General features: G+C 42.4%; 1 protein-coding gene across 1 annotated transcript in view; it reads left to right on the plus strand.

The window, feature by feature from the left end:
* Positions 1–23,121, plus strand: part of LOC112234722 (FRAS1-related extracellular matrix protein 2-like) — a 93,899-nt gene extending 70,778 nt beyond the window's left edge. The window contains exons 19-26 of the mRNA XM_042297347.1: positions 9,617–9,809; positions 10,080–10,184; positions 10,437–10,564; positions 10,871–11,005; positions 11,490–11,616; positions 18,109–18,296; positions 18,478–18,624; positions 19,054–23,121. Coding sequence (XP_042153281.1) covers positions 9,617–9,809; positions 10,080–10,184; positions 10,437–10,564; positions 10,871–11,005; positions 11,490–11,616; positions 18,109–18,296; positions 18,478–18,624; positions 19,054–19,695 — 1,665 coding nt within the window. The 3' untranslated portion in view covers positions 19,696–23,121. The remainder of the gene's footprint in view (positions 1–9,616; positions 9,810–10,079; positions 10,185–10,436; positions 10,565–10,870; positions 11,006–11,489; positions 11,617–18,108; positions 18,297–18,477; positions 18,625–19,053) is intronic.
* The last annotated feature ends 18 nt before the right edge of the window (positions 23,122–23,139 follow it).

The raw sequence follows: 23,139 nt of genomic DNA on the forward strand, positions 1-23,139 counted from the left end.
TCCTGTCATGTAGATTTCCCTTAGAAACCTCCAGTCACTTCAGTGTAGTTAAATCCCAGTCAGTCTATTAGTTCACTAACACTTAATTAAGTGGGCTGCGGTCATAAAGAGATGCCTGCAGAGAGAAGAGATGCCTGCAGAAAGAAGAGATGCCTGCAGAGAGAGAGAGAGAGATGCCTGCAGAGAGAGAGAGAGAGATGCCTGCAGAGAGAGAAGAGATGCCTGCAGAGAGAGATGCCTGCAGAGAGAGAGAGAGAGATGCCTGCAGAGAGAGATGCCTGCAGAGAGAGAGAGAGAGATGCCTGCAGAGAGAGAGAGAGAGATGCCTGCAGAGAGAAAGAGAGAGAGAGAGATGCAGAGAGAGAGAAAGAGAGAGAGATGCCTGCAGAGAGAGAGAGAGAGATGCCTGCAGAGAGAGAGAGAGCAAAGGGCATGGTAAATCAACAGTGTGTGTAGAATTTACGAGAGGCTAACTGCTTATCCAATTTAAGGTTATTCATAATGTTTGGTTGAAAAGACACCAACTCCATGGAATATCACTAAATTCTATGTAAAGTGAAATTCATTTTGCAAGATAAATGAGACTGTAAATGGAAGAAGATGTGACTGAGTTATGATACATAGGAAGTATAAGATAATGATATTTTATGGAGGCTGTCATCATCATTCTCTTCTAAAGTAAACCTCCTCCACACTTTATGACTTTCCTTCTGGCAGGTTCCAATCCAGCGTCAGCCCCTTTGTTTACCCTGAAACTGAAAGAAGTTCATATTCGGAGAAGACAGAGCTTTGTGGGAGAGGTTGGAGTTGATTACCACTTAGTAATCCTGAATGTCAGGGTCTGCCTTAGTACCATTTACCAACATTGGTTTACCTTTGTCAATGTCCCTCCTATCTGCAGGTTTGATGTGCTGTTTCTAGTCGCTGGCAGCCATGTGATAACAGACTGTTTTAAGTATCACTGTGTTGTTTTAAGTAAGATCCATAACTAACAAAGAGAATGCGACCCCGCCAGGTACTATAGACATGCCTCTATTCACCCAGAAACCCTATACCCCTACTGCAGCGACTAAATGTGTCACATCCATATGAGCTGTGTTACAGGTGAGTTGTACTGTAAGCTTCAATCAGTGTGGCCAGGCGGAACAAACATAAAGACTCAACAACAGCTCTAGTCTAGAGGATCATTATTTGTGCCCCTGTGTTCTCTCTGACATGATTGGCCCTTAAGGGGCCGACCGACTGACTGGGAAGCTGGGGGGGCTGAGTAGAGAGGTTGCGGGCTACAGAGAGACTGAGTCACACTGAGTTTGGGGCCCCAGGCTGGCCTCTCACCGTGCTGGGACTGACTCTGTCTCTCTGTGTCTGTGTGTCATGGTGAGAGGCTTTGTCCCCAGCTTATCAGACCACAGGAATCCATTAGGTCTCAGCAGACAGTGCCAGGGTCATACAGCAAATCATCTGCCTCAGCTCTCTGGGTTCTACCAGTTCTCTTAACTCTAACTCTCTCTGGGTTCTACCAGTTATCTTAACTCTAACTCTCTCTCCCCTTTCCTTCTCTCTCCTCTCTCTCTCTCTCTCTCTCTCTCTCACTTTTCTCCTCTCCATTCTCTCTCTCGCTCTCTCACTTTTCTCCTCTTCATTCTCTCTCGCTCTCTCTCTCTCTCTCTCTCACTTTTCTCCTCTTCATTCTCTTTCTTTCTCGCTCTCTCTCTCTCTCGCTCTCTCTCTCACTTTTCTCCTTGCCATTCTCTCTCTCTCGCTCTCTCTCTCTCACTTTTCTCCTCTTTATTCTCTCTCTCTCTCTTGCTCTCTCTCTCTATTTTCTCCTCCTTCTCCTCTCCATAGACCTACAAACTACCTAGAAAGGAAACAGCCCCATAAACATACAAACAACAACAAAAAACAGCCAAAACACATAAATCCCCCATGTCACACCCTGACCTAACCAAAATAATAAATAAAACAAAGATAACTTAAGGCCAGGGTGTGACAGTACCCCCCCCCAAAGGTGCGGACTCCCGGCCGCACACCTAAATCTGTCCACGGTGGCGGCTCTGGCGCGGGACGTGGACCCCACTCCACCATAGTCTTTTTCCGCTTTAGTCTCTTCCTAGGAACGGCGACCCTCGCCGCCGACCTAGGATTGGCAACCCTACTAAAGGGACCCACTTCACTAAACAAACTCCGCCGGACTGAGGGGCAGCCCAGGACTGGGGGGCAGCCCAGGACTGAGAGGTAGCTCAGGCTGGTTGACGGCTCTGGCAGCTCCTGGCTGACTGACGGCTCTGGTGGCTCCTGGCTGACTGACGGCTCTGGCGGCTCCTGGCGGCTCTGGCGGATCTTGGCTGACTGGCGGATCTTGCGGATCCTGGCTGACTGACAGCTCTGGCGGATCCTGGCTGACTGGCGAATCCTGGCTGACTGGCGGATCCTGGCGGCTCTGGCGGATCCTGGCTGACTGGCGGATCCTGGCTAGAGTGGCGGCTCTGGCGGATCCTGGCGGCTCTGGCGGATCCTGGCGGCCCTGGCTGACTGGTGGCTCTGGCGGATCCTGGCTGACTGGCGGCTCCTTGCAGACTGGCGGCTCTGGCGGCTCAGGACAGACATGAGACTCTGGCGGCTCTGGACAGGCGGGAGACCCTAGCAGCTCTGGACAAGTGGGAGACTCTAGCAGCTCTGGACAGGCGGGAGACTCTAGCAGCTCTGGACAGGCGGGAGACTCTAGCAGCTCTGGACAGGCGGGAGACTCTAGCAGCTCTGGACAGGCGGGAGACTCTAGCAGCTCTGGACAGGCGAGGCGCACTGTAGGCCTGGTGCGTGGTGCCGGCACTGGTGGTACTGGGCCGAGGACACGCACCTCAGGGTGAGTGCGGGGAGGAGGAACAGGGAGTACTGGGCCCTGGACACGCACAGGAAGCCTGGTGCGGGGGGCTGCCACCGGAGGGCTGGTGGGTGTAGGTGGCACTGGATAGACCGGACCGTGCAGGCGCACTGGAGCTCTTGAGCACCGAGCCTCCCAACCTTACCGGGCTCGATGCCCACTCTAGCGGGAATGTACCGCACCGGGCTATGCACCCGCACTGGAGACACCATGTGCTCCACAGCATAACACGGTGCCTGCCTGGTCTCTCTCGCTCTCCAGTAAGCACAGGAAGTTGGCGCAGGTCTCCTACCTGGCTTTGCCATACTCCCTGTGTGCCCTCCCCAAAAAGTTTTTGTGGCTGCCTCTCGGGCTTCCTACCGCGCCGCCGTGCTCGTTTCGCCAACTCCATTCTCCTGTAACCCTCCTCGCACTGCTCCAGCGAATCCCAGGCGGGCTCCGGCACTCTCCCTGGGTCGACCGCCCACCTGTCTCTCTTCCCAAGTTGTATAGTCCAGATTCTGCTCCCATGTCCAGAAATCCTGACATCGCAGCCTTTCCTGCTCCTGCCCGTTGCCACGCTGCTTGGTTGTGGTGGGTGGTTCTGTAATGGTTCTTCCGCTGAAGGAGAGGAGGACCAAAATGCTGCGTGGTTAGTGTTCAACATGTTTACTATAGACGATAAACAAGAACACTACAAAATACAAAACAACAAATGTGAAAACCGAAACAGTCCTATCTGGTGCAATGACACAAAGACAGATGACAACCACCCACAAAGTACCCATAGAATATGGCTGCCTAAATATGGTTCCCAATCAGAGACAACGATAGACAGCTGCCTCTAATTGAGAACCAATCTAGGCAACCATAGAAATACAAACTACCTAGAAAGGAAACAGCCCCCATAAACATACAAAAAAACTCTAGACCAGACAAAACACACAAATCCCCCATGTCACACCCTGACCTAAACAAAATAATAAAGAAAACAAAGATAACTAAGGCCAGGGCGTGACAATTTCTCTCTCTTTAGTTCTCTTTTTATTTCACTATCTTTCTCTCTCTCCCCTCTCTATTTCTCTCTCTTTATTTCTCTTTTTATTTCACTATCTTTCTCTCTCCCCCCTCTCTCTATTTCTCTCTCTTTATTTCTCTTTTTATTTCACTATCTTTCTCTCTCCCCCCTCTCTATTTCTCTCTCTTTATTTCTCTTTTTATTTCACTATCTTTCTCTCTTCTCCCCTCTCTCTATTTCTCTCTCTTTATTTCTCTTTTTATTTCACTATCTTTCTCTCTCCCCCTCTCTCTATTTTCTCTCTTTAGTTCTCTTTTTATTTTGCTATCTTTCTCTCTCCCCCTCTCTATTTCTCTCTCTTTATTTCTCTTTTTATTTTGCTATCTTTCTCTCTTCTCCCCTCTCTCTATTTCTCTCTCTTTAGTTCTCTTTTATTTCACTATCTTTCTCTCTTCCCCCTCTCTATTTCTCTCTCTATATTTCTCTTTTTATTTCACTATCTTTCTCTCTCCCCTCTCTCTATTTCTCTCTCTTTATTTCTCTTTTTATTTTGCTATCTTTCTCTCTTCCCCCTCTCTCTATTTCTCTCTCTTTAGTTCTCTTTTTATTTCACTATCTTTCTCTCTCCCTCTCTCTATTTCTCTCTCTTTATTTCTCTTTTTATTTCACTATCTTTTCTCTCCCTCTCTCTATTTCTCTCTCTTTATTTCTCTTTTTATTTCACTATCTTTCTCTCTTCTCCCCTCTCTCTATTTCTCTCTCTTTATTTCTCTTTTTATTTCACTATCTTTCTCTCTTCCCCCCTCTCTCTATTTCTCTCTCTTTATTTCTCTTTTTATTTCACTATCTTTCTCTCTTCTCCCCTCTCTCTATTTCTCTCTCTTTAGTTCTCTTTTTATTTCACTATCTTTCTCTCTTCCCCCTCTCTCTATTTCTCTCTCTATATTTCTCTTTTTATTTCACTATCTTTCTCTCTTCTCCCCTCTCTCTATTTCTCTCTCTATATTTCTCTTTTTATTTCACTATCTTTCTCTCTTCTCCCCTCTCTCTATTTTCTCTCTCTTTAGTTCTCTTTTTATTTCACTATCTTTCTCTCTTCTCCCCTCTCTCTATTTCTCTCTCTTTAGTTCTCTTTTTATTTCACTATCTTTCTCTCTTCTCCCTCTCTCTATTTCTCTCTCTTTATTTCTCTTTTTATTTCACTATCTTTCTCTCTCCCCCTCTCTATTTCTCTCTCTTTATTTCTCTTTTTATTTCACTATCTTTCTCTCTCTCCCCTCTCTATTTCTCTCTCTTTATTTCTCTCTCTCCCCCCTCTCTATTTCTCTCTCTTTAGTTCTCTTTTTATTTCACTATCTTTCTCTCTCTCCCCCTCTCTATTTCTCTCTCTTTATTTCTCTTTTTATTTCACTATCTTTCTCTCTCCCCCCCTCTCTATTTCTCTCTCTTTATTTCTCTTTTTATTTCACTATCTTTCTCTCTCCCCCTCTCTCTATTTCTCTCTCTTTAGTTCTCTTTTTATTTCACTATCTTTTCTCCCCCTCTCTCTATTTCTCTCTCTTTAGTTCTCTTTTTATTTCACTATCTTTCTCTCTCCCCCTTCTCTCTATTTCTCTCTCTTTAGTTCTCTTTTTATTTCACTATCTTTCTCTCTCCCCTCTCTCTATTTCTCTCTCTTTATTTCTCTTTTTATTTCACTATCTTTCTCTCTCCCTCTCTCTATTTCTCTCTCTTTATTTCTCTTTTTATTTCACTATCTTTCTCTCTCCCCCTCTCTCTATTTCTCTCTCTTTAGTTCTCTTTTTATTTCACTATCTTTCTCTCTCCCTCTCTCTATTTCTCTCTCTTTATTTCTCTTTTTATTTCACTATCTTTCTCTCTTCTCCCCTCTCTCTATTTCTCTCCCTATATTTCTCTTTTTATTTCACTATCTTTCTCTCTTCTCCCCTCTCTCTATTTCTCTCCCTATATTTCTCTTTTTATTTCACTATCTTTCTCTCTTCTCCCCTCTCTCTATTTCTCTCCCTATATTTCTCTTTTTATTTCACTATCTTTCTCTCTCCCCTCTCTCTATTTCTCTCTCTTTATTTCTCTTTTTATTTCACTATCTTTCTCTCTTCCCCCTCTCTCTATTTCTCTCTCTTTATTTCTCTTTTTATTTCACTATCTTTCTCTCTCCCCCTCTCTCTATTTCTCTCTCTTTATTTCTCTTTTTATTTCACTATCTTTCTCTCTCCCCTCTCTCTATTTCTCTCTCTTTATTTCTCTTTTTATTTCACTATCTTTCTCTCTTCTCCCCTCTCTCTATTTCTCTCCCTATATTTCTCTTTTTATTTCACTATCTTTCTCTCTTCTCCCCTCTCTCTATTTCTCTCTCTTTATTTCTCTTTTTATTTCACTATCTTTCTCTCTTCTCCCCTCTCTCTATTTCTCTCCCTATATTTCTCTTTTTATTTCACTATCTTTCTCTCTCCCCCTCTCTCTATTTCTCTCTCTTTATTTCTCTTTTTATTTCACTATCTTTCTCTCTCCCCTCTCTCTATTTCTCTCTCTTTATTTCTCTTTTTATTTCACTATCTTTCTCTCTTCTCCCTCTCTCTATTTCTCTCTCTTTATTTCTCTTTTTATTTCACTATCTTTCTCTCTTCTCCCCTCTCTCTATTTCTCTCCCTATATTTCTCTTTTTATTTCACTATCTTTCTCTCTTCCCCCTCTCTCTATTTCTCTCTCTTTATTTCTCTTTTTATTTCACTATCTTTCTCTCTTCTCCCCTCTCTCTATTTCTCTCTCTTTATTTCTCTTTTTATTTCACTATCTTTCTCTCTTCCCCCTCTCTCTATTTCTCTCTCTTTATTTCTCTTTTTATTTCACTATCTTTCTCTCTTCCCCCTCTCTCTATTTCTCTCTCTTTATTTCTCTTTTTATTTCACTATCTTTCTCTCCCCCTCTCTCTATTTCTCTCTCTTTATTTCTCTTTTTATTTCACTATCTTATCTTTCTCTCTCCCTCTCTCTTTCTCTCTCTTTATTTCTCTTTTTATTTCACTATCTTTCTCTCTTCCCCCTCTCTATTTCTCTCTCTTTATTTCTCTTTTTATTTCACTATCTTTCTCTCTTCTCCCCTCTCTCTATTTCTCTCTCTATATTTCTCTTTTTATTTCACTATCTTTCTCTCTTCCCCCTCTCTCTATTTCTCTCTCTATATTTCTCTTTTTATTTCACTATCTTTCTCTCTTCTCCCCTCTCTCTATTTCTCTCTCTATATTTCTCTTTTTATTTCACTATCTTTCTCTCTTCTCCCCTCTCTCTATTTCTCTCTCTATATTTCTCTTTTTATTTCACTATCTTTCTCTCTTCCCCCTCTCTCTATTTCTCTCTCTTTATTTCTCTTTTTATTTCACTATCTTTCTCTCTCCCCCTCTCTCTATTTCTCTCTCTTTATTTCTCTTTTTATTTCACTATCTTTCTCTCTCCCCTCTCTCTATTTCTCTCTCTTTATTTCTCTTTTTATTTCACTATCTTTCTCTCTTCTCCCCTCTCTCTATTTCTCTCCCTATATTTCTCTTTTTATTTCACTATCTTTCTCTCTTCTCCCCTCTCTCTATTTCTCTCTCTTTATTTCTCTTTTTATTTCACTATCTTTCTCTCTTCTCCCCTCTCTCTATTTCTCTCCCTATATTTCTCTTTTTATTTCACTATCTTTCTCTCTCCCCCTCTCTCTATTTCTCTCTCTTTATTTCTCTTTTTATTTCACTATCTTTCTCTCTCCCTCTCTCTATTTCTCTCTCTTTATTTCTCTTTTTATTTCACTATCTTTCTCTCTTCTCCCTCTCTCTATTTCTCTCTCTTTATTTCTCTTTTTATTTCACTATCTTTCTCTCTTCTCCCCTCTCTCTATTTCTCTCCCTATATTTCTCTTTTTATTTCACTATCTTTCTCTCTTCCCCCTCTCTCTATTTCTCTCTCTTTATTTCTCTTTTTATTTCACTATCTCTTTCTCTCTTCTCCCCTCTCTCTATTTCTCTCTCTTTATTTCTCTTTTTATTTCACTATCTTTCTCTCTTCCCCCTCTCTCTATTTCTCTCTCTTTATTTCTCTTTTTATTTCACTATCTTTCTCTCTTCCCCCTCTCTCTATTTCTCTCTCTTTATTTCTCTTTTTATTTCACTATCTTTCTCCCCCCTCTCTCTATTTCTCTCTCTTTATTTCTCTTTTTATTTCACTATCTTTTCTCTCCCCTCTCTCTATTTCTCTCTCTTTATTTCTCTTTTTATTTCACTATCTTTCTCTCTTCCCCCTCTCTCTATTTCTCTCTCTTTATTTCTCTTTTTATTTCACTATCTTTCTCTCTTCTCCCTCTCTCTATTTCTCTCTCTATATTTCTCTTTTTATTTCACTATCTTTCTCTCTTCCCCCTCTCTCTATTTCTCTCTCTATATTTCTCTTTTTATTTCACTATCTTTCTCTCTTCTCCCCTCTCTATTTCTCTCTCTATATTTCTCTTTTTATTTCACTATCTTTCTCTCTTCTCCCCTCTCTCTATTTCTCTCTCTATATTTCTCTTTTTATTTCACTATCTTTCTCTCTTCTCCCCTCTCTCTATTTCTCTCTCTTTAGTTCTCTTTTTATTTCACTATCTTTCTCTCTTCTCCCCTCTCTCTATTTCTCTCTCTTTAGTTCTCTTTTTATTTCACTATCTTTCTCTCTTCTCCCCTCTCTCTATTTCTCTCCCTATATTTCTCTTTTTATTTCACTATCTTTCTCTCTTCCCCCTCTCTCTATTTCTCTCTCTTTAGTTCTCTTTTTATTTCACTATCTTTCTCTCTCCCCTCTCTCTATTTCTCTCTCTTTAGTTCTCTTTTTATTTCACTATCTTTCTCTCTTCTCCCCTCTCTCTATTTCTCTCTCTTTATTTCTCTTTTTATTTCACTATCTTTCTCTCTCCCTCTCTCTATTTCTCTCTCTTTAGTTCTCTTTTTATTTCACTATCTTTCTCTCTCCCCTCTCTCTATTTCTCTCTCTTTATTTCTCTTTTTATTTCACTATCTTTAAACCCCTCTCTCTATTTCTCTCTCTTTATTTCTCTTTTTATTTCACTATCTTTCTCTCTCCCCTCTCTCTATTTCTCTCTCTTTATTTCTCTTTTTATTTCACTATCTTTCTCTCTCCCCTCTCTCTATTTCTCTCTCTTTATTTCTCTTTTTATTTCACTATCTTTCTCTCTCCCCTCTCTCTATTTCTCTCTCTTTAGTTCTCTTTTATTTCACTATCTTTCTCTCTTCTCCCCTCTCTCTATTTCTCTCTCTTTATTTCTCTTTTTATTTCACTATCTTTCTCTCTCCCCTCTCTCTATTTCTCTCTCTTTAGTTCTCTTTTTATTTCACTATCTTTCTCTCTCCCCTCTCTCTATTTCTCTCTCTTTATTTCTCTTTTTATTTCACTATCTTTCTCTCTTCCCTCTCTCTATTTCTCTCTCTTTAGTTTCTTTTTATTTCACTATCTTTCTCTCTCCCCCTCTCTCTATTTCTCTCTCTTTATTTCTCTTTTTATTTCACTATCTTTCTCTCTCCCCCCTCTCTATTTCTCTCTCTTTAGTTCTCCCTCTTTCTCCTGTCTCTCTGTTGGAGTTGAACCTACTATTGCTAGTATTCTGTATTACTGTACAGTTGTTGTAAAGTGTATTGATGTTAAAATGCATGTTAAATATGGCTTGATTTGATGTATGTCTCTCTCTAGGTGTTGAACCTGGTCCAGTCCTATGTGACCCTCCGGGTGCCCCTCCACGTCTCCTATGTGTTCCACTCCCCGGTTGGGGCAGGGGGCTGGCAGCATTTTGACCTGCAATCTGAGCTACGACTCACCTTCGTATACGACACTGCCATCTTGTGGCGGGACGGCATCGGCAGCCCTCCTGAGGCTGAGCTACAAGGCAAGTCTCACATCAAATTAAATATATTCAAAAGTCATTTCAGTATTTACAGAATGAGGCAAAAACAAACAAATACAACACTGTCTGGTGTACTTTGACCACAGATGATATGGTTATGTTATTGCTTCTACAGCTATTAATAAGGATGTGTTAGCTTGGTGTGACAGTGAGAACGATGGGTTACATTCTGCAGGTGCCCTTCACCGCACCTTCCTCAGTGGGATGTGTTAGTTCAGTGTGACAGGGAGACTGACTGGCTATATTCTGTAGGAGCCCTGTACCCCACCAGTATGCGTATCAACAAACAGGGTCGTCTGGTGGTCAACTTCAGAACAGAGGCTCGATTCAGAGGACTATTTGTCATATCACACTCTGGTATGTTCACATTATCTACTCTTTTCATACAGTATATCCACGGTCTTAAACAAGTAGCCCAGGGCCCGTATGTATCAAGTGTCTCAGAGTATGAGTGCTGATCTAGGATCACGTCCCCCCGTCCATGCAATCTTATTCATTTTGAGGTAAAAGACAAAACTGATCCTAAGTCAGCACTTCTACTCTGACACGCTTGATACTGTACATATTCCTCTTTAGTTCTGTATTAGCCTTACCTGTGTCTGTATCCAGCTTCCTCTCTGTCATCCATGGTGATGTGTGCGGACCACCCTGGGGTGACCTTTAACCTCAGCCTGGTGAGGAGCGAGCCCACCTACAACCAGCCCATGCAGCAGTGGACCTTTACATCAGACTTTGCTGTGAGGACAGCATCTTTTCTTCCATCTTTAATACTGGGTTATCAATATATTTCATATCATCTTTATTTCTTTATCTGCTAACTCTGTGTCATAAGTGTAAAGACTTGGGAGTATCAAATCGAAAATCAAATAAAATAAATTTTTTATTTGTCACATTGGGCCGAATACAACAACAACAACCTTACCGTGAAATGCTTACTAACAAGCCCTTATGCCATTTACATGATTTCCTTCTTGAGTCGTAGTGTGTTATCGGCACTGGTGTATCTGGTGTAAATAAGTGTCTTATTCCTCCCTGTCTCCCAGGTGCGTGACTACTCAGGTACCTACACAGTGAAGCTGCTGCCCTGTACCTCTCCTCCCAGTCTGGAGTACTCCCTGCCTCCTGTCTGTAACCCCAGAGAACCTGTCACCTTCGACCTGGACATACGCTTCCAGCAGGTCAGATCACCCTAGGATAACTACACACTTAGAAAAAAAGGTGCTATTTTAGTACCCTAAAGGGTCCTTCGGCTGTCCCCATAGGAGAACCCTTTGAATAACCATTTTTGCTTGCAGGTAGAACCCTTTTGGATTCCATGTAGAACCTTCTGTAGAAAGGGTTCTACATGGAACCCAGAAGGGCTCTACCTGGAACCAAAAAGGCTTCCACCTGGAATCAAAAAGGGTTTTCCTACGAGGACAGCCAAAGTACCCTTTTGGAACCCTTTTTCTAAGAGTGAGCAACAATATCATATCATTAAAGTGTCTGTGAGATGACAATCTTTGAGTGCACACAGAGATGTACTCTAGTGGGAAACCGCTTGAGGGGTGTTTGTATGATGGTAGCACTGTGATTGGTCTGTGTTCTCTGATGGTAACTGAATGGTATGTGTTGTCCTATACTAAGATGGTAAAACCTTGTATTGTGTGTGTCCTATCCCAGGTGAGTGACCCGGTTGCGGCTGAGTTCAGTCTGAACACTCAGATGTTGCTGCTGTCTAAGAGAACTTTGTGGCTGTCTGACGGATCCATGGGCTTCGGACAGGAGAGCGACACAGCCTTCTCACAGGGTACTGTAACGCTACAAACAAACACAGCCTTCTCACAGGGTACTGTAACGCTACAAACAAACACAGCCTTCTCACAGGGTACTGTAACGCTACAAACAAACACAGCCTTCTCACAGGGTACTGTAACGCTACAAACAAACACAGCCTTCTCACAGGGTACTGTAACGCTACAAACAAACACAGCCTTCTCACAGGGTACTGTAACGCTACAAACAAACACAGCCTCTCACAGGGTACTGTAACGCTACAAACAAACACAGCCTCTCACAGGGTACTGTAACGCTACAAACAAACACAGCCTTCTCACAGGGTACTGTAACACTACAAACAAACACAGCCTTCTCACAGGGTACTGTAACGCTACAAACAAACACAGCCTTCTCACTGGGTACTGTAACGCTACAAACAAACACAGCCTTCTCACAGGGTACTGTAACGCTACAAACAAACACAGCCTCTCACAGGGTACTGTAACGCTACAAACAAACACAGCCTCTCACAGGGTACTGTAACGCTACAAACAAACACAGCCTTCTCACAGGGTACTGTAACACTACAAACAAACACAGCCTCTCACAGGGTACTGTAACGCTACAAACAAACACAGCCTCTCACAGGGTACTGTAACGCTACAAACAAACACAGCCTTCTCACAGGGTACTGTAACGCTACAAACAAACACAGCCTTCTCACAGGGTACTGTAACGCTACAAACAAACACAGCCTTCTCACAGGGTACTGTAACGCTACAAACAAACACAGCCTTCTCACAGGGTACTGTAACGCTACAAACAAACACAGCCTTCTCACAGGGTACTGTAACGCTACAAACAAACACAGCCTTCTCACAGGGTACTGTAACGCTACAAACAAACACAGCCTTCTCACAGGGTACTGTAACGCTACAAACAAACACAGCCTTCTCACAGGGTACTGTAACGCTACAAACAAACACAGCCTTCTCACAGGGTACTGTAACGCTACAAACAAACACAGCCTTCTCACAGGGTACTGTAACGCTACAAACAAACACAGCCTTCTCACAGGGTACTGTAACGCTACAAACAAACACAGCCTCTCACAGGGTACTGTAACGCTACAAACAAACACAGCCTTCTCACAGGGTACTGTAACGCTACAAACAAACACAGCCTCTCACAGGGTACTGTAACGCTACAAACAAACACAGCCTTCTCACAGGGTACTGTAACGCTACAAACAAACACAGCCTTCTCACAGGGTACTGTAACGCTACAAACAAACACAGCCTCTCACAGGGTACTGTAACGCTACAAACAAACACAGCCTTCTCACAGGGTACTGTAACGCTACAAACAAACACAGCCCCTCACAGGGTACTGTAACGCTACAAACAAACACAGCCTCTCACAGGGTACTGTAACGCTACAAACAAACACAGCCTCTCACAGGGTACTGTAACGCTACAAACAAACACAGCCTTCTCACAGGGTACTGTAACGCTACAAACAAACACAGCCTTCTCACAGGGTACTGTAACGCTACAAACAAACACAGCCTCTCACAGGGTACTGTAACGCTACAAACAAACACAGCCTTCTCACAGGGTACTGTAACGCTACAAACAAACACAGCCTCTCACAGGGTACTGTAACGCTACAAACAAACACAGCCTTCTCACAGGGTACTGTAACGCTACAAACAAACACAGCCTTCTCACAGGGTACTGTAACGCTACAAACAAACACAGCCTCTCACAGGGTACTGTAACGCTACAAACAAACACAGCCTTCTCACAGGGTACTGTAACGCTACAAACAAACACAACCTTCTCACAGGGTACTGTAACGCTACAAACAAACACAGCCTTCTCACAGGGTACTGTAACGCTACAAACAAACACAACCTTCTCACAGGGTACTGTAACGCTACAAACAAACACAGCCTTCTCACAGGGTACTGTAACACTACAAACAAACACAGCCTCTCACAGGGTACTGTAACACTACAAACAAACACAGCCTCTCACAGGGTACTGTAACGCTACAAACAAACACAGCCTCTCACAGGGTACTGTAACGCTACAAACAAACACAGCCTCTCACAGGGTACTGTAACACTACAAACAAACACAGCCTCTCACAGGGTACTGTAACACTACAAACAAACACAACCTTCTCACAGGGTACTGTAACGCTACAAACAAACACAGCCTCTCACAGGGTACTGTAACGCTACAAACAAACACAGCCTCTCACAGGGTACTGTAACGCTACAAACAAACACAGCCTTCTCACAGGGTACTGTAACGCTACAAACAAACACAGCCTTCTCACAGGGTACTGTAACACTACAAACAAACACAGCCTCTCACAGGGTACTGTAACGCTACAAGCAAACACAGCCTCTCACAGGGTACTGTAACGCTACAAACAAACACAGCCTTCTCACAGGGTACTGTAACGCTACAAACAAACACAGCCTTCTCACAGGGTACTGTAACGCTACAAACAAACACAGCCTCTCACAGGGTACTGTAACGCTACAAACAAACACAGCCTTCTCACAGGGTACTGTAACGCTACAAACAAACACAGCCTCTCACAGGGTACTGTAACGCTACAAACAAACACAGCCTTCTCACAGGGTACTGTAACGCTACAAACAAACACAGCCTTCTCACAGGGTACTGTAACGCTACAAACAAACACAGCCTCTCACAGGGTACTGTAACGCTACAAACAAACACAGCCTTCTCACAGGGTACTGTAACGCTACAAACAAACACAACCTTCTCACAGGGTACTGTAACGCTACAAACAAACACAGCCTTCTCACAGGGTACTGTAACACTACAAACAAACACAGCCTCTCACAGGGTACTGTAACGCTACAAACAAACACAGCCTCTCACAGGGTACTGTAACACTACAAACAAACACAGCCTCTCACAGGGTACTGTAACACTACAAACAAACACAACCTTCTCACAGGGTACTGTAACGCTACAAACAAACACAGCCTCTCACAGGGTACTGTAACGCTACAAACAAACACAGCCTCTCACAGGGTACTGTAACGCTACAAACAAACACAGCCTTCTCACAGGGTACTGTAACGCTACAAACAAACACAGCCTTCTCACAGGGTACTGTAACACTACAAACAAACACAGCCTCTCACAGGGTACTGTAACGCTACAAGCAAACACAGCCTTCTCACAGGGTACTGTAACGCTACAAACAAACACAGCCTCTCACAGGGTACTGTAACGCTACAAACAAACACAGCCTCTCACATGGGCATTTATCAATCAATCCCTCACCTTATTGTGGCGGTCAGTGCTGTTTAAGATAAGGAAGGATCGGTCAGTGCTGTTTAAGATAAGGAAGGATCGGTCAGTGCTGTTTAAGATAAGGAAGGATCGGTCAGTGCTGTTTAAGATAAGGAAGGATCGGTCAGTGCTGTTTAAGATAAGGAAGGATCGGTCAGTGCTGTTTAAGATAAGGAAGGATCGGTCAGTGCTGTGTAAGATAAGGAAGGATCGGTCAGTGCTGTTTAAGATAAGGAAGGATCGGTCAGTGCTGTTTAAAACTTCTTACGGCTGAAATCCTGTTAACGGGATCGATATGACAACAGCCAGTGAAAGTGCAGTGCACCAAATTCAAACAACAGAAATCTCATCATTAAAATTCCTCAAACATACAGGTATTATACACAATTTTAAAGATAAACTTGTAGTTAATCCCACCACAGTGTCCGATTTCAAAAAGGCCTTACAGCGAAAGGACACCATATGATTATGTTAGGTCAGCACCTAGTCACAGAAAAACACAGCCATTTTTCCAGCCAAAGAGAGGAGTCACAAAAGGCAGAAATAGAGATTAAATGAATCACTCACTTTTGATGATCTTCATAAGATGAGGGAGGATTGGTCAGTGCTGTTTAAGATGAGGGCGGGTCGGTCATCATGAGGTTGCTACAACCTAGCCTATGAAATAAAGTTTACAACGTAGGTGCACAGGTCAAGATAACATTTTATGTAAACAAGGTGAGAGACAGTGACACATTCAATACCGCCTTGCAGACTCTTGCCTGCATCTAGCTGATCTAGTGTGTAATCATTAGTCCAACAGTTGCAAACGAGAGTTTCTTTTGGACAAATTCAGATATATTTATCCACGTTTCGTTCCGTATGCTTCCATTTAAGAAATATTTTCAACCAAATCTACCGAATGAATACACACCTGATCACACACAAACACAGTTCACTTTCATAGCACCCACATACAAACAACATAATCACTTTGCTCGTTGTATATATAATTCCTTCTCACATCGATCTACAGTGCCTTCGGAAGGTATTCAGACCCCTTGACTGTTTCCACATTTTGTTACGTTACAGCCTTATTCTAAAATTGATCACATTTTTTTTACAAATATATTATAAACAGAAATACCTTATTTACATAAGTATTCAGACCCTTTGGTATGAGACTCGAAATTGAGCTCAGGTGCATCCTGTTTCCATTGATCATCCTTGAGATGTTTCTACAACTTGATTGGAGTCCACCTGTGGTAAATTCAATTGATTGGACATGATTTGGAAAGGCACACACCTGTCTATATAAGGTCCCACAGTTGACAGTGCATGTCAGAGCAAAAACCAAGCCATGAGGTTGAAGCAATTGTCCGTATAGCTCCAAGACAGGATTGTGTTGATGCACAGATTTGGGGAAGGGTAGCAAAAACTGCAGCATTGATGGTCCCCAAGAACACAGTGGCCTCCATCATTCTTAAATGGAAGAAGTTTGGAACCACCAATACTCTTCCTAGAGGTGGCCGCCCGGCCAAACTGAGCAATTGGGGGAGAAGGGCCTTGGTCAGGGAGGTGACCAAGAACCTGATGGTCAGTCTGACAGAGCTCAAGAGTTCCTCTGTGGAAATGGTAGAACCTTCCAGAAGGACAACCATCTCTGCAGCAGTCCACCAATCAAGCCTTTATGGTAGAGTGGCCAGACGGAAGCCACTCCTCAGTAAAAGGCACATGACAGCCCACTTGGAGTTTGCCAAAAGGCAACTAAAGACTCTCAGACCATGAGAAACAAGATTCTCTGGTCTGATGAAACCATGAATGAACTTCTAGAGGGAAAGCTGGCACCATCCCTACGGTGAGGGCATGGTGGTGGCAGCATCATGCTGTGGGGATGGTTTTCAGCAGCAGAGACTGGGAGACTAGTCAGAATCGAGGCAAAGATGACCGAAGCAAAGTTGATAAAAACCTGCCCCAGAGCACTCAAGACCTGGGGCTAAGGTTCACCTTCCAACAGGACAACGACCCTAAGGTCAGAGCCAAGACAACACAGGAGTGACTTTGGGACAAGTCTCTCAATGTCCTTGCGTGGCCCAGGAAGAGCCTGGACTTGAACCCGATCGAACATCTCTGAAGAGACCTGAAAATAGCTGTGCAGCAACGCTCCCCATCTAACCTGACAGAGCTTGAGAGGATCTGCAAAGAAGAATGGGAGAAACTCGCCAAATACAGGTGTGCCAAGTTTGTAGTGTCATACCCAAGAAGACTCGAGACTGAAATCGCTGCCAAACAAAGTAGTGAGTAAAGGGTCTGAATACTTATGTAAATGTGATATTTTACATTTCTAAAATCCTGTTTTTGCTTTTTCATTATGGGATATTGTGTGTAGATTGACGAGAAAAAACAAACTATTTAATACATTTTCGAATAAAGCTGTATTCCAACAAAATGTGTAAAAACTCAAGGGGTCTGAATACTTTCCAAAGGCACTGTACTTGCTCTCCTCCTCTCACATTTTCTCCTTGGCTTGTGGACTTCAGTGCACAACATATCAGCTTTCTGTGACCAGGTGAAAAAACCTTTCCAAGCCAAACCTTCATATCATGACTGCTATCATGACTGCTTAGATTAATTATCTGATACTTTGATTGGGTGGACAACATGTCAGTTCATGATACAATAGTTCTCATAGTTTGGATGACATCTTCTGGAAGTTGTCATAATTACTGTGTACTGTGTGAGCCTCCGAGGTTTTGTATTGAATTCAATGTACCCAGAGGAGGATGGAAACTTGCTGTTCCCTGGCTACAGAATGGTACTACACAAGAGGATGCTTTTGAGACTATTGTAGACCTTCATTGCAAAACAGTGTTTTAATCAATCATTTGGTGGCATGTGAATATATTTAGTATAGTTTTATCTAGAAAGAATAAAGTTTTTTAATGTTTCACTATTTTGATTCAATTCACTGAAGAAGATGGTCCTCCCCTTCCTCCTCTGAGGAGCCTCCACTGAAGCCTTACAACCAGCTTCTCACAGCCTTCTCACTTCTCACACACGCCACCTTTTCATGGGTCCTGATCAGAAGTAGTACACTACATAGGGAATAGGTTGCTATTTGGGATGGAGGTAGCCCCATTGACTATCTGATTGATTGATTGAGTTATTACTGTATTAAACCAAACCTGATCTCCTCCCAGGTGACATGATATATGGCAGAGTGATGGTGGACCCTGTCCAGAACCTGGGGGATTCCTTTATCTGTAACATAGAGAAGGTGTTCCTGTGCACCGGCGCGGATGGATACGTGCCCAAATACAACCCCAACAACAATGAGTACGGCTGTCTGGCTGATGCTCCATCGCTGCTTTACAGATTCAAAATCATTGTAAGTACAGTACTGTGCAGGGCCCATCGTGCTCTGGTCAAAAGTAGTGCAATATCTGGAGAATAGCGTGTAATGTGGGATGTAGACAAGGATCTAGTACAGGGTAAATGCACATACATATCCTAAACACCTTTACCAATGTTGGTACAGTGTTTACTAGTGTTTCCTTCTCCTCCTCCAGGATAAGGCCCAGCCAGAGACCCAGGCCAGGTTGTTTGGTAATGTGGGGTTCAGGGCTCTGCTGGCTGTAGACGACCCTCAGGCCCTGGCCCTGGTCAGACAGCCTGGATCTGACGGCTTCAGCATGGACTCTACAGCACTGTTCCAGGTACGTCTCCCTGACCCCTATGCTACATAACACAGAATAGTGGAGAAGGAACATCCTGGTCTTATTCATATTTCTAACATTCACTTTCACTGCTTTAAAGCTAGAATCCTTAGTTGCTACATCCAGTTTTGGACGTATACATTTATTATATATACCCATTGATTCTTGACGAATATAACTCAAAACATGGTAAAAACTATCATTTTGATATCATGGATGGTCAGCCCTGGATGGTCAGCCCTGTCAATGAATTTAAGAGTGGTTACATTTCTCCAGGCCCATCCCTCAGCTTTTTACCAAAACAGAGGTGGGGTGTCACTTGTTATTGTTTATATGAATGACTCTATCTTTAATGACCAGGGATTGTTCCTGTCATGATCAGGTAAACTACCCAGCCCTCATGACTAACCATGTTCCTCTGGTGTCCAGGTGTCAGCAGGGAGAGAGTGGTTCATCCACACCATATACACCGTCCGCTCCAGAGAGAATGCTAACAGGGGCATCGGGAAGAGAAGTCTGGAGTACCACACACTCACCCAACACAGCAGTTTGGCTGCAGGAGGCCACTCCCTGACCCAACACAGCAGTTTGGCTGCAGGAGGCCACTCCCTGACCCAACACAGCAGCATGGACAGAGAAACCCAGCGTCAAACTATGGCTGCAGGAGGACCATCCCAGTCCCGGTTTCGCTCCAGGAGGTCAGCAAACAGGGTGCCAGACCTGACAGAGGACATCGGCCTGGACAACAACCGAGGCACCAACATTCTCCATATCGCCCTGGACCTCAGCCGCCAGCGCCGCACCAGCCCCGACCGGGAGGTCCTCACTCGGGGAGTTGTGCCCAGGGAGCTGAACCATCCTGAGGAGAGCGAGGACAGCCTGGTCCTGATCATAGGGATCCTGGTGGGCCTCCTCCTCACCATCCTCATCATCATCGTCATAGTGCTAACCGTACGGTCCAGACAGGAGAAGAGGAAGATGATGGAGGTTCCCACAACAACGTCAAGCTCCACTGAGCCCATGGTGACATCAGGGTTCACTTGCGGTGGCTTGGACAGCTCAGAAGTCTGACGGACAGACAGACAAACGGACTTCCTTCGACATGACCACTGAGACAGAAAGACCGATGGACGGATATTCTCCACAGAAAAAAAAACACTAACAGATGTTTGTTTTTTTTGCGTGTTTTTTTTGCAAGTGCCTCATCATTTTTACATTTGGATATAAAGAGAGGGAGGGGACAACTGAAACAACACAGTCGGCAATGAGAGCTTTGGTTCCGTACAAAAACCTACTTGAAATCCTGCAGTCCTTCTGCTCTGCTGTAGGGGAGACCATAGAGGTTAAACAATCTCTCTCTATGGGGAGACTGCCCCATCTAGGGCAGTACCTGTAACCTGTTCTGTTCAAGGCACTTGCCAGCGTTCATTATTGCTTTGTTTTATGATGTTACACTTGATCCCAAAAATGTTTATGATTTGTCCAAAGGTGCTAAAGCAGCAGATGCCTCTGTCCTGTAGGATGGATGGTGGTCCTGTGAGTTGGTAGAAGGACATGTAGCAGGGCTATTCAACTCCAGGCCTGTAGGGCAGAATAACTGCTGATGGTCTTTTCTACCTGGTAGTTGATTGATTGATTGTCACTGATTGGCAGTAGAGTTCTATGATGTAATCAGTTTCTGGTTAGAATGAAAGAATGATAACCAGAAGTGTTTCAGCCTTCCAGGCCCAGAGTTGAATACCAGTAAGTGTTTCAGCCTTCCAGGCCCATAGTTGAATACCGGTATTCTTGGTATTCAGTATTCAATATGATTGCAAAGTTGTCATAGAACTGTCATAGTTGTTAATGTGTATGTTTGTTTTCCCGTGTCAAGCCACTGTCAATAATCTGCTAACACTGGGAATATGTACTACTGTAATGTTCTACTGTAGCTCTCTGTCAAACCTGGGTTCAAACATTATTTTAAATCTTTCAAGTATATTAGCTTTAGCCTGCTTTTTATATTGGTTCCACTGCAACAGGCAAGCTCAATTGATCACAGCTTAAGTATTTTACATGATTTAAAATAGTATTTGAACCCAGGTCTGCTCTCTATACTGTAGTATGGAGGCTGATTCATGTTGAAGTTCAACAGGTGCCTAAGAATCCACTGGATGTTATACTGTAGTGAGTGTCCCAAATGGCACCCTATTCCCTATTTTGCACTATCGGTAGTGCACTATATAGGGAATAGGGTGTAATTTGGGATGAATACTTAGATTTTCTCTATTACATGGTTATTCTATTTGTTTTTGTTTGTATTAATGGTTATCTATCATTTGTGCCTGCTTCTGATTTTGTATTTTCTTTAAAATAATTGCTTAAACTTGTATAATAATGCGTAATGCAGATTTGGGGGAAAATGTGTCTAATCTACTGTAGCTAATTCAGACTCAGTTACATGTTTTTCTATCCTAACAGAGTTCCAAGTTGATCACAATTTTGAGGGGGATAATTGTTCTCTCGATAGTCCCAAAATCATGGTTGTAGTTTCTATAGCTCTGTCCCAAATGGCATCCTATTCCCTATTTAGTGCACTACTTTTGATCAGAGGTACCATATAGGGAATAGGGTGCCATTTTGGACATATCCTATATCAGTGTGGTCCTGTATTTGAATACATACAGTACTGAATTTAATCTAATGAGAAAAGGTATATCCTGTAGGGGAGAGTGGGTAAGTTGAGCCATTTTTTACATTCAGCATCACTCCATCAATGGAAATCTAGTATTCTTTCTAACAAAGATATCTACATATATTTCAGGATGTTGTGTATCCCTGAAAATAATCAGAATTCATGTAAACATTACAGTTTTGAAAACATAGCTTGTCCAAAGAAAGTGATATCTTGGCACGACTTACCCCTACACATTTCTGTACTGAATGAAATATTACCAGTACCTTTCTAAAACCATGTCTATCTTTACTTTCCAAACACAATTCATCACAATCACTTTTGTGTATTTTAATCCCTCATATCCCAGCCTTTCATTATACCTGGAAAGAAAACATTTACTAAACTTACCACAAGGCAAACAGTTTGACTATATTAGCCCACATAGCTACAAGGATGCACATTCATGCTAGGTTTAGGACCTCATATTGTAGCTTATAGACCCCAACTGATGTATAGAACAATGATACGACTACCTACTTTGATTTAGATACAAGCATCATGAAACCTCTAACACAATAAATTCCTTTGACTTGGTGAAAATCTGTTTTTTGGAACATACTTGCTTACCACTTTTTCCAAGTGGTTTCTTCCTTCACAGACTCCATGAAATGATGACCTCTTCCTAAATATTTGGTCAAATTATTAATTTTGTGTATGGTTTCCTAGAAACAAGAGTGGCTCGACTTACCCCTTTGACTCAACTAGTGAGTTGATTTTAAAGACAGCTGGTCTGCAATGTACAGTTTATAGCAGCTCTAGATGGATCCACTAGGCACAGACTCATCATATAGTGAGTAGCTCATTCCCTAAATAGGGAGTAGGGTGCCATTCTGGACTAACTCTGTTTCTCTACAGGGCTATGAAGTGACTGATCTGTACCAAATGTTCTCCAAAGGTTTTACATTTATATTTAGTATCTTACTATAAAAACATTCATAATGGTCCATGAATATGGCTGCATCCCAAATGGCACCCTATTCCCTTTATAGTTCACTACTTATATATCGAGAAATGGGTGCCATTTGGGTCTCCGACCAGAAGGGGAAACCAACTATGATCTACTACAATCTAAATCATGGCTGTTAGAGAGATTAAATGTTTATACATTATAGAAGTATTTATTTGATCACATAAATATCCATAGGGATTGCCAATAATAAAGATCTAATATTTGTTTCCCTCTGGAGATAATTTTCTAATCAGTCACAAACCACATAAAATATGTTTCAGACATGGTTGCCACTTTTGCAATGTAATGATGCATAAAGAAAAGGTATAAGACCTGGTATAGACCATCACCTTGTCAATAGATGCCCCAGTCATAATACTAAGATAACATACAATGACCTCCATACTGTATCTATAGATAGTGACTTCATATACCCACTACTTTATAAACTTCTGATTTCTATATTGTTTGCTGTTTAATTTTTGAAAACATAAATGCTATGCAACTTACAATATCATACCACTGAAGTAGAATCCCAATATTTCTTTATTTTTGAATATGATTATTTTTGCTGATTTTTACATTTTGTCACTGTACCGCCAATAGCTCTTATATCATGTTATTAACACCACCATTTATGATTTCAGGATTTTGTTGAATGCATCTAATGACTGTGTGAGTGTATACACATGTATGTAATATATGTACTGCAAATAAATATACCGTTTGGATGTTTTGGGAATTGTCAATGTTAAAGGCATATGTGCTGTAAGTATTTGTTACATAGACCTAAAGCACAAAGTGGTCTGCAAATAAAGTTTTTTCAAGGAAATCAGACTGCTGTCTTGTT

The sequence above is a fragment of the Oncorhynchus tshawytscha genome, linkage group LG14, assembly GCF_018296145.1.
Source record: "Oncorhynchus tshawytscha isolate Ot180627B linkage group LG14, Otsh_v2.0, whole genome shotgun sequence".
Classification (NCBI taxonomy): Eukaryota; Metazoa; Chordata; class Actinopteri; order Salmoniformes; family Salmonidae; genus Oncorhynchus; species Oncorhynchus tshawytscha.